Here is a 15,423-nt window from a genome sequence, read left to right as displayed (position 1 = left end):
GGGGGGAGAATAAACAAACTAGAAATTGCCATAGGGAGCTATGTGCTCAAGCCTCCCAGCCCCCCCCCCCCACATTTTGCATGGTCTCTTGGCTCTAGTTTACAAATAAAATAAAATTCTGCATCAAATGCATGCATTTGTGAACCCATGCAATTTTATCTTTAGCCATTACATTATACTATATATACTAAATACTATACATACACACTATACTAAAATTATACTATATTTTAGTCCAAGGTTAGCAGCCCTTTATCTCCATTACTCTCTAGGAAAAATTATTCCCTGATAAATTAACAGAACTATAAACCACCTCGCAAAAAGATAAGGGGTGTGAAACCCCCACTTTATTATCAACATACTCCATACATTCTCTGGAGTTTATAATTCAATTATTGTTTTTCTCTATACCATCAGTACAGGAAAAAAAATAAGAATGTACAGCTGGGAACCAAAGAACCATGCCACTACTAGAACAAAAAAGCCCCAACAACAAGGAGGCTTTAAGCTTGTGTTTCTTGAACAACAAACCCTGCCGTCCATGTCACCTCCACTTTTAAAAACCACAAAGACTTTCAAAACCTGATTGCAGTTTGGCATGTTGCAGTTTGGCATGTTGCATTTCACTGTTTAAAGTAAAAAGAATCCCGCTATTAATGTGTTGAGTACATCTAGAGTAATGCTTTCTGTCCTGTCCTATGTTTTCAGGAATACACTGAAAAACCACCTGATTGCTTTGTGGAAGCCAATTTTACACTTTGCAACATTCCTAAGAGAACACACGATTTGTCTTCAGTTCACTTTAACCAAGTGAAGTGATTTTGTAACATGTGACAGCAATTCCACAATAGACAGGACCCCTTTTTCGGGTGCACTGTTCCAGTACAGTACTAACCACAACATCAACACATTTTTACTGGGCTCTACAACAAGAAGTCCTGATCGTTAAAACGGCTTACCTGTAAAACCACAAGCTTCAGCCAGCAAGAAAGTGCTCCAAGACATCAGAAAAAAGAGTGCTGTCTCCAGCAGAGGGAAACAGTGCAGTTTTGTAAATTTGGTTACGTAGATATTTCGTTAAGGGATCACAAAAATCACCGGATATTTTCTACAGTTATTACAACTCATTTTACACATACCAATATGAAGGAAGCTAGTGTGACATAAGAGTTATAGAGGTAGCCCACTGGTCCCCCCTAACCTGAACTGAACATTCCTATTACAGCTTCCTTCAGAAGGAGTCTGACTTGGAGCTTAGCTTGCAACAGATTCTGCCTCTGCAGCAAAGATCTCTGTATCAGAACATTTTTCTGAAATAACATGGTGCTCACTCCAGCTCTACAGACAGAAGTCACATAAAGAAGTAGTGGTTAAGAGCATACTGTGCAAGTACCAAGGAAGGAAGTCAGTAGTTAACTCACTAACACCAAAAGTCTGGAGAAGTTTCACACAAGAAGGATATCAGAGCTGTCACAACCCCTGTCACTGCTCCCATCACGAAAGAGCCACTGAAGATTCCAAGAAAGACTCCAACAGACTTAAAAAAGGCTGCTGCATCAAAAGCATGGACGTTTCCACCCGTGGGTTGATATGCTACAATAGACCTGTAGGGGAGATAGAAAGCCATTTTTCAACACAAAGTATTTATCCCAGATAATGGATTCTGTAGCAGTAATTTTAGGAGGAAGACAACTCATCTACCCGATTACTCCCATTAAAAACTTCAAGCAAATGCTGTAACAGTGGTCTATACAAACACAGCTCACAAGACAATGACAGAAAGATACATCTTGTATTAAAACTAGCTTCATAATAAACACATCTCTAACCACTTTACTTACGAAGATAGTACAATAGCAACAGCATCATTCAGAACACTCTCTCCAAACAGCAGTGCATAGAGATCAACATCAGCACGAAGTTCATTAAAAATTGCCAGCACAGTGACTACAAATGAAAAAGAGAAGAGCAAGAAGCTTAAGATTAGCCTTATTGGACAAGGTGTGGAATAGGCCAAAAACCTGTTTTCTAACAGGTCAATCCTATCAGTCAAGGTGCTGCAGGGACCTTGTATCCTATTGTATCCCTGTATCCTATTGGGCCAGGGCAGCTGCCAGAGGTCTCCTTGGGGGAAGAAAGAGCATTTGCTCCCTTAAGACAGGTAATAGTGCTGCGACTCCAATGGGTCTCCTCGGATCTGCACTCACTGAGCAGGCACAGACTCAAGGTGGCCCGTGTCCAGCTGCCCAACCAGAGAGGGGGGATAAGATACAGTGGCAGACTCTGCCATGTCTCAGCCTCCCTTCTGGGACCAATCCTCCACTCCTCCCACCCAGCTCTGCCCTCCCCCTCGACCCAAAAAGTCTTGCTGCCAATACTTACCGCTGGCTGCTCTTCGGCAATGTCTTCCTAGTGCTGAGGCCCAGTGCCAGCGCTCCCCCTCACCGGGTGTGGTAAACATGCTTTACAGCACATTTGCGACATCCAGACCTGACAGTACATGTGTACCGCTGGCATAGGCTAGTAGAGGTTTGGGCCCTAAATTTCCTACACTAGGAAAATAATTAGGTGCACTAAAAAGCATTAAACAAAAAACACAGGCAATGGTTGCTGAAAGGTCTTTCACAACACATTTCTCCAATGCCCAATTCCCACATTGATTTTATATTGCTTAAGTCATCAGATCACCTGTACCTAGTCAGTTTCACATAGTAACCATTTCTTAGCATGCAACTTGAGCGGCAACATTGTTATTTACCATGCTAAATAAAAGTCTTCCTGACATGGTAAATACTTGCTGTTTGTCACATAGATGCATCCTAAACAACAGTGAAATTATGGCACAGAACCTCATGGGAGGACATCCAAAATGCACATGGGAGTTGGGCCTTGGAAAAGCATTTAAAACATGTTTTCAACCTCAGTCATCTTGGAAAGCTTTAACACAAACAGGAAAATAATGTTTTGGTCTTTGACAGAAGAAGACAGAAGTAAAACATACCTGTATACACTTTCCCTTCTCTTTACTGCACAGCTTGACAGCACTTAAAAACTTAGGAATAACATTCAGTTGTCATGAGGTGGATGAAATGGGGATACCCTACACTAGCAGTGCTGAGCTTCTAAAAGCAGCCAGAATTTCATGCGTGGAAACACACTACCCTTTATTATACATTTATGGTATAAATGCTTTAAACACATTTTCATCTTGTTTTTATAGTTATTATACGTTGTAAGGAAACAACATTCAATTATTGGTAAATGAGAGGAGAGCTCTGGCACAAAACAAATTTTACTTATCACAGGCACATATTTCTTCTAGGTAGCAAATCATATATATACACACATTTCCAGTTACATCAGTATGCAAGCAGCTATTTAAAAATTTAAATACAGGTGTGCCCCCGTATCCACGAGGGATCTGTTCCACAGACCTCTCCCAACCACTGATAAGAGGACCCACCTGTATTTTAAGAAACTGAAGCCTATGCAGTACCTGGATCCGTAGCAGATATAATAGCTCCAAAAAGTAGGCAATCAGTGTAGTAAAACTTATCAGAGAGCTGTCCTGCCAGTTTCATTAGCTTTACAACACCATACATAAGATTCCTGCGAAAGAAAAGAAAGTTACATGCTGGGAGACTTAGATTCCCAAACCTCTTTAAACTAGGCAGTTTATTATAAAATGGTTTATTATACTGCCTATTTTATTAAAACAAACACACATACACCAAGAACACATTTCTCCCAAAGACCACCTTATCGTTGACAAATATGCAAGCCATCATATGAAGTACTTAGAAGTAAGCCCTGTTTAATTGAATGGATGTTGCTCCCAAATAAGTAAGCAGAAGATTACAGCCTTAGAGTGCAACCCTAACCCCTTATGTCAGTGCTTTCCAGCACTGACATAAGGGCAATGCAGCTCTGAAGTAAGGAAACAAACATTCCCTTACTTTGAGGAGGCCTCTGTGAGTGCCCCCCAACTGCAGGATGCATCACATGTCCTATTGGCACCGCTATGCCAGTGATGGAAAGCACTGACATAAGGCGTTAAGATTGCACCCTTAATCTCTCTTCCAGTATTTAGATAGTTGGCAGAGAAGAAGGGGAAAGATTTTAAAATTCACACACCTAACACCTAAACATTAAGTAGCAACTATACAGAAGCCAATTTAATTTCATGAATTGAGATGGACCAGTTCAACCACAAGGACTTAAGTGAAAGGCAGCCCAAAATTTTACCCCACAAGTCTAATATTTCTGTGGAATGTGACTCACCCAATAATGAAACATGAAACTGCAGTTCCCAAGAAGGCATAAGCTAGAATAGATCCCAGATTTCTGAAGAAGTGCCTCTGCAGAAGAAAAGTTAATTAGACCCAGAAGAGAAAGTTCCTAAGAAGCTCTTTGGAGCTCCAAAAATACAGCATTTTCAGCAATATAGTCAAGTCACAATGAAGACTGGCCCAAGTCCTCCTGGGGCCTCACCTGCCAAATGTTGCCACCCCCCATCCAATGATGTGCTAGCCTCTGCTCCTCCCACTCTCCAATGTTCTAGCTCAGCATTCCCCTCCACATTTCTTCTTCCTCTCTGCTCCCCCTTCCTTTTCCAATCCAGAAAAGGGGGGGGGGAGGAATAGCAACAGTGGAGGCAAGCAGACAGAGACAGGCACCTCCCCACAATCTGCTGCTTGAGGCGACCTCTTCTATTGGCCTCACGGATGGGCCAGGCCTTTGGTTTTCACGATAGTTTTTGCTTTTTCAATGTAATCATCTTGAAGTTTTTGAAGACCGAAACTAGTCTACTCTGAATCATATTGTGATTCAATACCCTCACCCTACCCAGGACAGGGTGATATAGTGCCCAACACAGCCAGCTCACAAAAGATGGGATGGTTTAGGTTAGATTCTACACCACTCATTCATCAATGCCTTGGAGAACATTTCTCTTGCCCTTCGTCTGTGGACTTCCTGAAAACTGCTGTGGGTCAAATGGACCCTCGGAACAAAACATCTGATGCAGTGCAGTTGTCTAAGGAGGAGAAAATTTTCTGGATATCCAAGAACCCACTTCACTCCCTTGCATGAACACAATGCCCTTGCTCACCAACTAAGTGCAAGTCATAAACATTGTTTCAGGGATTAGGCAGCAATAGTGAACAAAGCCAACATAACATTGAACATATTCAATTACATCAAAATTATATTGGCTTAACCAATAGCAGCTTTTGGGGGGGAAAAAACAAAACACACTACAATGTAACACTGATACACGATAATACTCCAAGTTTTTTATAATAATAATAAAAGGCTCTCTCTGAAGGAGGCTCTATTTTTACAGTGTTGGAAACAGAAGGATAGAGGAGATAAGTCTCCAGAAGAAGATGCTTATTATACAGGTAGGGGCCTCAGTATCTGTGAGGGATCCATTCTCAAACCCCCCATGGATACCGAAAACCACGGATAATATGCACAGGCCTAAAATCCACACAAGTAAGATTTCAAAATGCTGTAATTGTTTTACACTTACTTTCTTCAAACTATAACCTGCATGGAAAATAATGGGAGGCAGGAGAATGTTGAAAAACACTTCTGGATCAAAAGTTACCTGAAAGCAAGAGAAACATTGCTATAAAATCAAGTTTCCAAATGGCTAGACTTAAGATCCTCACAATTTTGCCTACAGATCTTCCCCTGACACTCTTTCTCAATTTGTTAATCCAAACAATTTGAAATTGGTGTGCCCTGGAAACTCAAGTCTCACTGCAACAACCTGTAAAATGGGTTCAGTTCCTTGGCAGGGAGCTCGCTTTCAACTTAATTCCACCGCCCAAGGACAAGTCAGGCAACCATCTCTTATTACAAGCCAATTATTTTTTTCTCTAACCCAGCTTATATTTGGCCTGAGGTTTCCATTCAATAAACTGGTTGTATCTGTGCTCTGTACAGGGCCAATATCATAGCAGGGTGTCCCTTCGTGAACTTTCAAAGCCAGCCAACTGAACAAAAGTAAACTAGATGCACAGTCATAATTTGTCCAATTGACTCAGTGGCCTTGGGCTCCTGATCCTGGTCTGAGATGCAACCAACAGCAACCTCCCTCCTAGGACTGTTGTGAGAAAGAATGAGAAGTGTCTGTATTAAAACCATGTTACCAGCACTGATTTTTAAGACTCAGCAGAGAAAGGTGCTATGATTAGGAAAAACCAGGCTTGACCAACACAATGTCCTTTACTGTGGCCCTCAGAAAGCCCTTCCACAGCCACAGCTTCAGTGGCTCTTAAATCTCCTTGCCATATCATCTGGCCTCTCCTTTGGAAAAGGAGAAGCCAGAATAGTATGGCAGAGAGATTAAAAAGCCCTGTCGCACCCACCACCCTCTCCTTTGCCGGCTTTGGAGACTCAGAACCCTAAGTAATTGGTGGTGATGTTATCACACCACCAGTAATTAGTTCTGCGTCTGCACACTTTGGGGGTAACACCAGGGTGCCCACCTGGCTGGACCACACTGGGAAAAACCCTGCTCCTACTTCACCAGTGGCTTTTGAGTGGTAACATATTATGAAAAGATCAATAAACAGCAATTCTATCACACTAGGGACAACAAAATCCAAAAGAAGCTTCTTATGAGATCTGACCAACGTTACCAATGACATACAGGTAAAATTTATTCTATATTTTCTGTTCCAAAGGGCACCTGAGTAAACAGACTAGAACAAAATAAACACATTTGTATGAGATCCACAATGAACAAATGCAATTCTCACTTTTCGCAACATGTCATTCTGTTCCACATTGTGTATTTTGCCAGGGCTTATTTCCCCTTTTAAAGTATATTCAAAGTATTTCCCACTGATGTTGACCAACAGCGTGGTGAAAGCTCGATCCTCTTGGGAGCAGCTGAATGGCTTATCATGGCCACTGGTGGACGGTGCGCCATATCTCAGGATCACGCCAACAATCAATCCTGAAAGACAGGTTTTTAATCAGTACTTACAACTCTCCAGGTATGGACATACATTAATGTGTAGTACAGGTTCCATTTGACGGGCTTAGACTGCACGTATAAGAGAAATGGGGTATGAGCTTTTAAAAATAAATCACATTCTTAATTGGAGAGTCAGGAATCAAATCTAGAACTTTCTGTATACAAAGCATATGTTCTGCCATGGAACTACGTGCCCTCCTCTGTGCTCAGTGACAGAATCCATACTTTGGAATTCTGACCACAAACTTGAGCAACACAAGGAGAAATTCAAGCATATAACTGGACATCATCTTTAAATACTATGTGCTGCTATACAGTGCTGCTATACACAAAGCTGCTATACAGATTTGTGTTTCAAGTCCTGATTGGAAAAGGAGACTTATGCTAAGCACATACCATTTGTGTTGCTAGATCATGGCATCTCATTTTAAAAATGCTTTTGTAGTACATACCTATTAAAAACCTTCAGGAAATCATTAGCTTAAGTTGTGTCACACCAACAGTTACAAGACACAGCAAATGGACTCTTTTGCTCACTCATCACCTTTTTACAATTCTGCCTCTGAATACTGTCAGCCTGAAAAATACCAAAGGCCAAAACCGCAGCCATTTCAGAAAGGGATTTTTTGCTGAATACAACACATCCATTTTTAGGGCCATTATAAGAAAGGAAGTTTGCTCCAAAAATGTGAAAATTTAGAAAAGATTGGGCCCCCACCTTTATTTCAGAAAGAGGAAGTCAAGATCAGTGGTCACAAGGTGAAAGAAATTAAAGTAACAGAACACAGAAATAGCAAGACACTACAACCACAACCCAAAAAAGTAGTATCAGTATCAGGATGACATGAGGAAGTAACAGTAGCCCTGCAAAAAAAGCCTTGGATTCTTAATGTAGGTTACTGAAGAAGTAAAGGACAGCCCAAGCCAACCCAAGTCTCCTCCACGCCCATGCACCTGCACCAGCAGGGCACACACTACATCCTGCAGGGGAGTTTCAGATCCCAGAGGCCTCCTCAAGAGAACATTTGTTCCCTTGCCCCCAGGGAAATTTCCTCTGCCCCAATGGGTCTACTTGGATCTGCGCCAGCTACTTTGCTGGGAGGACATGGGCAGGGGGACTGAGACTGGGAAAGGGGGTTAGGATATCAGCAGAGCTGCTGGTGCCTAGACAGCCCCCTCACTGGCCTCAACACACACTCCTGCCTACCCTGTTCCAGGTGCTGTTCACCCTGCCCCCCCAATCCCTGTGCTGACTTACTGGTGCTGGGACTTCTCCAGTGACTGCTGGCATGTGACCAAGGTCACTCATGGACCTTGGCCTGGCTGCAGGGAATGATGGAGTTGTATTTTGCAACCATCGTAAAGCATACTGCACTGCCACACATTCTGGCAAAATAGCTACCCTACAGGATTAGGCCATTTGTCCCACATTTATTGGACATACTGGTAACTTTTGACTGATAATAGCCTGGAAAGAAAACTAGAGCAAACAAAATATGTCCACTGGCAAGACTGGGACAATTTACTAATCGTAACTCCCTTACCTCTCCTCTCTATTGTACTCCAATAGTCATGAACCCAAGATGGTCACAGACCAGCCTCAAAGGTATTCCAGTTTTGTTTTAATGTGTCATTGCAAGATAAGACAAAAAAGGGTTTTGCTGGAAGCTGCCTTGAGAGCCTCTGCGATTGGAGGAGAAAGTGAGGAACAAATCTTTTCATAAATAAATAAAATTGTGTGTTGCTTAATGGGGCAATGAATCTGTCCTCAAATAAGAAATTCAAATACAGTTGTACTTAGATGAAGATTTCTTCTGCAAATCCAAGTTCAGAACTCTAAATGACCTTATCAAAAGTTCTGCCAGAGATCTGTTGACATTTTTACGTACAACTAACTGAGTTTATTGACTGGTTTAGCCAAGACCCAGAGAGAAAACAATTTTTATACATTTTGACAAGATTAGATTTAGTTGGGGTAGGATATCAACTATCCATTGTTTAACAAGCTCTTAAAAGCAGCTTCTAAAAACTTAACTGCATGTTCTGTACGTTTAGAGTAAACTTGATGGAACAAAGGGCTGCAAGATTCATTTGGCTGCATGTGCACAAGAGTGCTGGGTGCAAGCCAGCAGAGGCTTCCTTCCTAGTATTTTTCATTTGGCAGATGGCAAAAGGCTCCAGGTCTCACAAGCCTGCCTATAGAAAGGGGTCAAACATTAACTTTTCAGAGCAAGCCCCCTTCCCCCAAAGCAGCAGGTTTACAAGAAGCCCTGCTTTGCTTTCCTTTGGGAAAAGTCTTTGACCAATTGTACCTTGGTCAGCAAATTTTCAACCCGTAAACAAGCCAAATCCTGGGAGCTTTCCAACTTGGAGCAAACAAAGTTGTTAGTAACACAGAAGATGAGCCCCCATTCCAGTTTCCCTCATAGCCAAATCTAATCAATAGTTGCACCCTGTTAGAAACACTGGCCATCAAGAAGTTTGTTGCCACACCCTTTCCAAGCTGCTAAACAAAGACACCCAACAGGAGCCAGAGATTTGCTATCAAATGTTATCAAGGCAAAAAAGAAAGAATTCACTCCACAATAGCCTTAATGCTCCCATATGAGACTTTTGGGTATAAAAAGCTGAGTCACAGATCCCTCATCAGTAGCTGCTATAACTGCTGCATTCGCCATTTGTGATCCGCCTGCTTACTGCCCTCCATGCTTGGCTGCCACTGGAGCTGCCTCAGACTACTAACTCCACTGCTAACCAGCTCCCAGGACTAGTATCATACTGCTCTCCACCTTCCCAGCCTGCCTCCCTTTTCTCCACATCCTTCCCCACCTGCAACCATAAAAGCCAATGCAGTTGGAAGGTGGGAAGGAGACAAGGTGGAATGCAGCACTAGGATTCCCTACAGCAGGAAACTTGATGTTATCAGCAGGAGTACAAAAGGACCTTCCAAGAAGGAGCATCATGATCAGCAGGAGGCAAACTAACATAGCCTCTAGGCAGAAGTACTGATGTCAAGGCCATTGTATTTCTCAAGAACTATCTGAGAGACAATAGGTAGGTCATGCTGCATTTAGGTTACAGTCTTATGTAAATATAGCTGGGAGTAAATCCTATTTACACAACAAGATTGACTTCTAAATGGACATGCATAGGCTACCACTCCAATAACATTTACATTTACAGTATTTAGGAATTTTCATACTTTTGGTTTGAATTACTGCAGTCCAATCCAAGAGTTTGGAATGAAATCAGCTGATAGATCTCCATATGAATTATACTGTACTATAGACCAGCCATTTTCAACCTTTTTCAGCTCACCGACAAGGCACTAAAATTGTCAACGCACACTACCAGTTTTTTACTTACATTAAGTTACTACATTACAATTAATTTTAATATAAGTAATTCATTACATGACAAAGGGCACAATCCTAACCAGGTCTACTCAGAAGTAAGTCCTATTTTGTTCAGTGGGGCTTACTCTCAGGAAAGAGTAGTTAGGATTGCAGCCAAAGACTCTCAGTTTGGAGAGGAAAGTATATGTGATTCTGGAAAGGATCTGTAGAATGTTGTTATTAAAGTGTTATGCCAGAAAGTGTTGGCAAAGAGAGGTCAGACTGAGCACATGAGAGATGTGGGGTGAGGGGCAATGAAGAGACATGATGGAAACAACTGCAGGATTCAGCTGGAGTGGAGGGGGGAGAATGTGAGGAAAGTGATTCTGGACCTTGGAAAGATAGGCAGGAGTGAAGTGAGGTACAGTATGAGAGGTGCTGATTGCAAATATGAGATTTGGGAGGGGGGGAATGTGCCTGTGGGAGGGAGTGGGGTGGGGAGAAGTGCCAATTGCCTGCTACTGTATTTAAGAAAAAAAAGAGTGCAACCAAAAGCCCGATTCTAGGTGTGTCTACTCAGAAGTAAGCCCCACTATTGTCAATGGGACTTACTCCCAGGTAAGTGTGGATAGGATTGTGGCCCAACGCCCTTCCCCTAAAAGGCAAGGCAGGGAGGGTACCTTTGGGGAATTGCAGGCAACTGTGGCACCAGGACCCTTTTAGCCAGCCAGTTCTTGGGCTGGTGGCCTCAGCAGATTCAGTCCTTCCTACCTGCTCCTGCCTCCCTCATTCTCACTCTGGACCTCTCTGCCTAGACTTAATACCCAATCCTACGTGTGTCTACTCAGAAGTAAGCCCCATAATAGTCAACAGGGCTTATTCCCAGGTAAGTGTGGATAGGATTGTGGCCCAAAGCCCTTCCTCTGAAAGGCAAAAGGCAAGGAAGGGAGGGTCACCTTGGGCAGTTGCAGGCAACTGTGGCAGGAAAAGGGACTTTTGTGGACCCTTCGCCAGGCCAGACAATTCTTGGGCTGTTGACCTCAGCAGACATGCTCCCTTCCGATCCGCCTGCCTGCTCCTGCCTCCCTCCTTCTCACTCACTCAGCAGACCTCCTCTAGGCTCTCTGGTTGCCCAATCAGGGCTGCCCAATCAAGTCGCACGGCGGATCCTAGGCGTGCCTACTCAGAAGTAAGCCCCATAAGCCTTCCTCTCACTCAGCAGCAGGAGATGCAAAGCAGCCACAGCTGCTCCTTTTTCACAGTTGCCACATGAGGGTCAAAGCAGCTGCTTCTCCCCTGCAAACAGGGCTGCTGCCTGTCTCTTCTGGCCCCACGACATACCTGAGGCTGCCTCACGGCAGCACAGCAGTTGAAAACCACTGCTATAGACCAATGGTTTTCCAACTTTTAACACCGGGACCCACTTTTTAGAATGAGCATCTGTTAGGACGCACAGGAAGTGACTGGAAGTTCATACACATAGTATCCTGTTAGAAGTACAGATCTGTAACATTTCCCCAAATGCAGACACATACCATGGCAGCATCACATCTAATACATTAAAATTAAACTATTGAAATGAATGGGGACCCACCTGAAATTGGCTCGTGACCCACCTAGTGGGTCCCAACCCACAGTCTGAGAAACACTGCTATAGATAAAAGTAGGATAAAAAGAAACACTGTTAAGGAAGAAATTTATAATTGATTCTTTCGTTGTACAAACATAGTGGGGTGTGGCTACGGGCATGTCCTGACAGTTCCTACCCTCTAAAATTTACCGCTAAAAAATGCATGCAAATTAATTGCAACCATACACTGGTAAAACTGGGAGACCTAGAAATAACGTAATCTTAGTGAAAAGGGAAGTGAAACCAGAGTAGCACTGGAGGCAGTAAAACCACATTATGCTCATGTTATGCAGTCACAATTTAGTAGATCAGCAGTCTCCAAAGTGGACACTGCTGTGCGCTGGGAAAGGTGTCCCCGGTGCAGACTGAGCTTAGTGTTCCACCTGGGGGCCTTTCCATTCTACTGCAGATCACCCCCAACCTTCAAGGTGACTAGCTGCTTCCAGGGTCTGTTGATCCAACAGGCTTTGCACCAGGATTTCTGGCCACTGTGAAGGTCGGGAGGCAATCTGCAGCAGAGAATCCCCTGGTCAGAACAGTAAGTTCTGTTCACTCAGGGAAAGGATTGAGGTGGGTGGCAGATCCAGGCCGCGGGTTGCAGTTTGGCACCCACTGCACTAGATGGAGCCTCCCTGTTCAGACACATGGATGCTGGTGGAAACAGGTAGAGGGTGTTGCCTTCATGATCTATTTTGAACTTCTCAAAGAAGTGGCTTGACACAACTGGCAACAGGAGGAAGGATAGATGAACATTTGTCTGATAAATTGGTTAAAGCACAGCATTCTCTGGTCATATGTAGTAGTTAAACTACTCTTGTTTTTTCCAATCAACTGTGCAGTTTGGTGGGGGAAGAATACTAGGGACCTCATCCAATTAAAGTTTTCATGACTGTATAGACGGGGTCTTCAAATTACAGCCCTGGGCCAAATCAGGCCCTCCACAAGATTTTATCCGGTCCCCAGCAACGTGTTATTTTGTCAGAGCATTTGCTAATGCATGACATTCTCATTAATTACCACAGACACTTGCCCATAAGTCGCCCCCACAGATAAGTCGAGGCAAGTTTTGAGCCAACAATCATGGAATTTTCTATGACCCCCAGATAAGTCAGGGGTTAAACTTAGGGGGGTATCTGACTGTAGTTTTGTCTGATTTTTCCCGAGGCCAGATCCTGAAAAATAACCTACCACTAACTGTTACCTAAGAACTGTAGTCTCTAATTTTTAAAAACACAGTAAAAGATCATAACATTTTCATTTTTTAAATTCTGGTCTTCACCACCTTTTTGTAAACACTATCAGAGTAAGTGTACTGTAAACAACATACCAGTGGTTCCCAACCTGCTATTCATGTACTCCCAGAGACGCTCAACAGGACCTTTAGGGGTACTTGAAAAAGAATGGCATAATAGCAGAAAAAGGCAGGCCATGCTCCAGAATGCACGGCCTGGAAGGGAGGTAGCTAGTTGGCTGTGAAAGCCCCACCAATAGCTAGTTTTTGATCATCAATTCATGTATGAACCAGTGATTGAAAACCAGCACAGTAAAAAAGCTGAAACATAATATTGAAAGTGATCAGACACCCAGAACTTCTCAGCACACTTCTGGTGCAAAACAGTGCAAAGGCAGAGTCTTCTGTTCTTCAAACAGATGAAAAGAGAAAATGTGATGAATACATGAAGTCTGGGCTTTCATATGGAGGAGATGAGGGCTTGTCTTACTAATTACAAACATTTTGCTAATAGGAAGGGTACAATTTATGGAAATGGGCTGCCAAGGGATATGAAAGTGAAAAAGGTTGAACCATGAATCAAATCCACCTTTAAGGTGTCTGCTGTGTTAAGCCAGAAGCTCTACATACAGCATATAACACATAACTGGGAGTGTGCAATTCAATTCACAGCAGAGAGATGCAGCTGCATATATTTGCAGCCCTTTTTACTCAGAAGTAGACCTGCTGCTTTCCATGGGTGTTATTCTGAAGTCAGGGTGCACTGAATTGTAGCCTGGGAAGGAGGGTCCCATCCTGGTGTTTCCAAAAACAGACCTGCTTTGCAAGCATTTGCCAAGCAGAACCAGAACTAGGCTGCAGCAGAAGGAAGGAGATTAAAAGGTTAACTTTGGCTAGAATTTCCCAGTTGCCAAAGAAATGATCTCTGCCTGCCTGCTGCTTGAGAAACTTGGTGCCTGTCTGTCTGCCACTTGAGAAACAAAACTTTTCAGAGTTGAAAGGCTTTGCTCTCTGATTGACCCGGAGATCAGGTGAAGTGAGAATTGGAGCTTGATTACCTGGCAAAAATTTCACGTACTATACCTGAGTATCTACGGTATTTATCATTTCTCTGTTTAAGCATGGTATTGTTTCTTCATAATTTTCACATTCCTTTTTTGTTCTGAATCATGTCATGCTGATTACAAAAAAGATCCAAATAAAACTTTATTTATAAAACTGATTTTTTTTCAGCAAATGAAAAAATGTAAAATATACAATGTGACCCTCATAGTGAAAAGTTTGGAGACCATGGTATAGACCAAAGCACAACTGTTCAACCTGGTGGCATTCCCACCCCTTTCCAACTTCTTCCAAGGGTGTAAGTTCCCATTGCAGGAAACTTTCTTCTTTGGCTAACCCATCAATAATATACAGAGCGGTAATATCTATTTCTGTTCACCAATGGGGGAGGAATACAGGTAGAAGGCATCCTCAGACAAAAATGGGGTGGGAGTGGCTATCCCAGCATCCAGTTGAAATGTCCTTCACCTGGCATTCACTTCAGGCATGTGGATTGGTTGCCTTTTATAAAGAGTTCATGGGATGAGGGCTGGTAAGCAAGGAGGGATCTCTGGGGGGTGGGGGGACAATACAGTTCCAGTTCCCTGGGTCTGCAACTTCCAGATTTATTTCCCCAAATTCTCTTTTGTGCTTGGCCTTTCTTCTCCTAGCTCTTCATCCTTTCTCTTGCTGGCTTTTTTCTGTTCCTCCCTTTCCAGGTCCTCCTCATCCTACCCCTTTCTTCTCTACACACCTTCCAATGGGGCTGACCTTGCTTCTCCTCTCTCTTACTGAGTGGCAAAGATATACTTGGATATTCTGTATCATGAGTAAGGAAACTCACTTAAGAGGGTAAGTTTTCCCCCTTAAGCATAAACAGAGAGATTTCCTCATCAGAAGAGCTCCAACTGAATAAAGAAATATAGGCATCAGGGGGAAATCCCATGACAGGTAGAATAATTTAAACTAACCCCTGCTAATTGGGTAAGAGGCACTTTTTCAAGTGGGTGCTCCTTTTTTTAGCAGGGGGAGAGTAACTGGCCCACCTCACCCCAGCACTGTCTGTTCTAGTGGCTGTCTGCTGGTATTCATTTGCATCTTTTTAGATTGTGAGCCCTTTTGGGACAGGGAGCCATTTAGTTATTTGATTTTTCTCTGTAAACCGCTTCGTGAACTTTTAGTTGAAAAGCGGTAT

At 43.0% G+C, this 15,423-nt stretch overlaps 1 protein-coding gene across 2 annotated transcripts in view; it reads right to left on the bottom strand.

Moving 5' to 3' along the window:
* SLC9A7 (solute carrier family 9 member A7) overlaps positions 1-15,423 on the bottom strand; it is a 64,712-nt gene that overhangs the window by 34,648 nt on the left and 14,641 nt on the right. For both annotated transcript variants that reach the window (XM_066619551.1, XM_066619552.1), the window contains exons 2-8: positions 6,771-6,970; positions 5,534-5,611; positions 4,282-4,358; positions 3,497-3,609; positions 1,842-1,947; positions 1,463-1,604; positions 960-1,065 (exon numbers count right to left, since the gene is read on the bottom strand). In XM_066619551.1, coding sequence (XP_066475648.1) covers positions 960-1,065; positions 1,463-1,604; positions 1,842-1,947; positions 3,497-3,609; positions 4,282-4,358; positions 5,534-5,611; positions 6,771-6,970 — 822 coding nt within the window. The remainder of the gene's footprint in view (positions 1-959; positions 1,066-1,462; positions 1,605-1,841; positions 1,948-3,496; positions 3,610-4,281; positions 4,359-5,533; positions 5,612-6,770; positions 6,971-15,423) is intronic.

This window comes from Tiliqua scincoides, chromosome 3 (genome assembly GCF_035046505.1).
Source record: "Tiliqua scincoides isolate rTilSci1 chromosome 3, rTilSci1.hap2, whole genome shotgun sequence".
In the NCBI taxonomy this organism is placed as follows: Eukaryota; Metazoa; Chordata; class Lepidosauria; order Squamata; family Scincidae; genus Tiliqua; species Tiliqua scincoides.
Note: the sequence above shows the minus strand (reverse complement) of the source record. Positions and strands in the feature narration are given on the sequence as shown.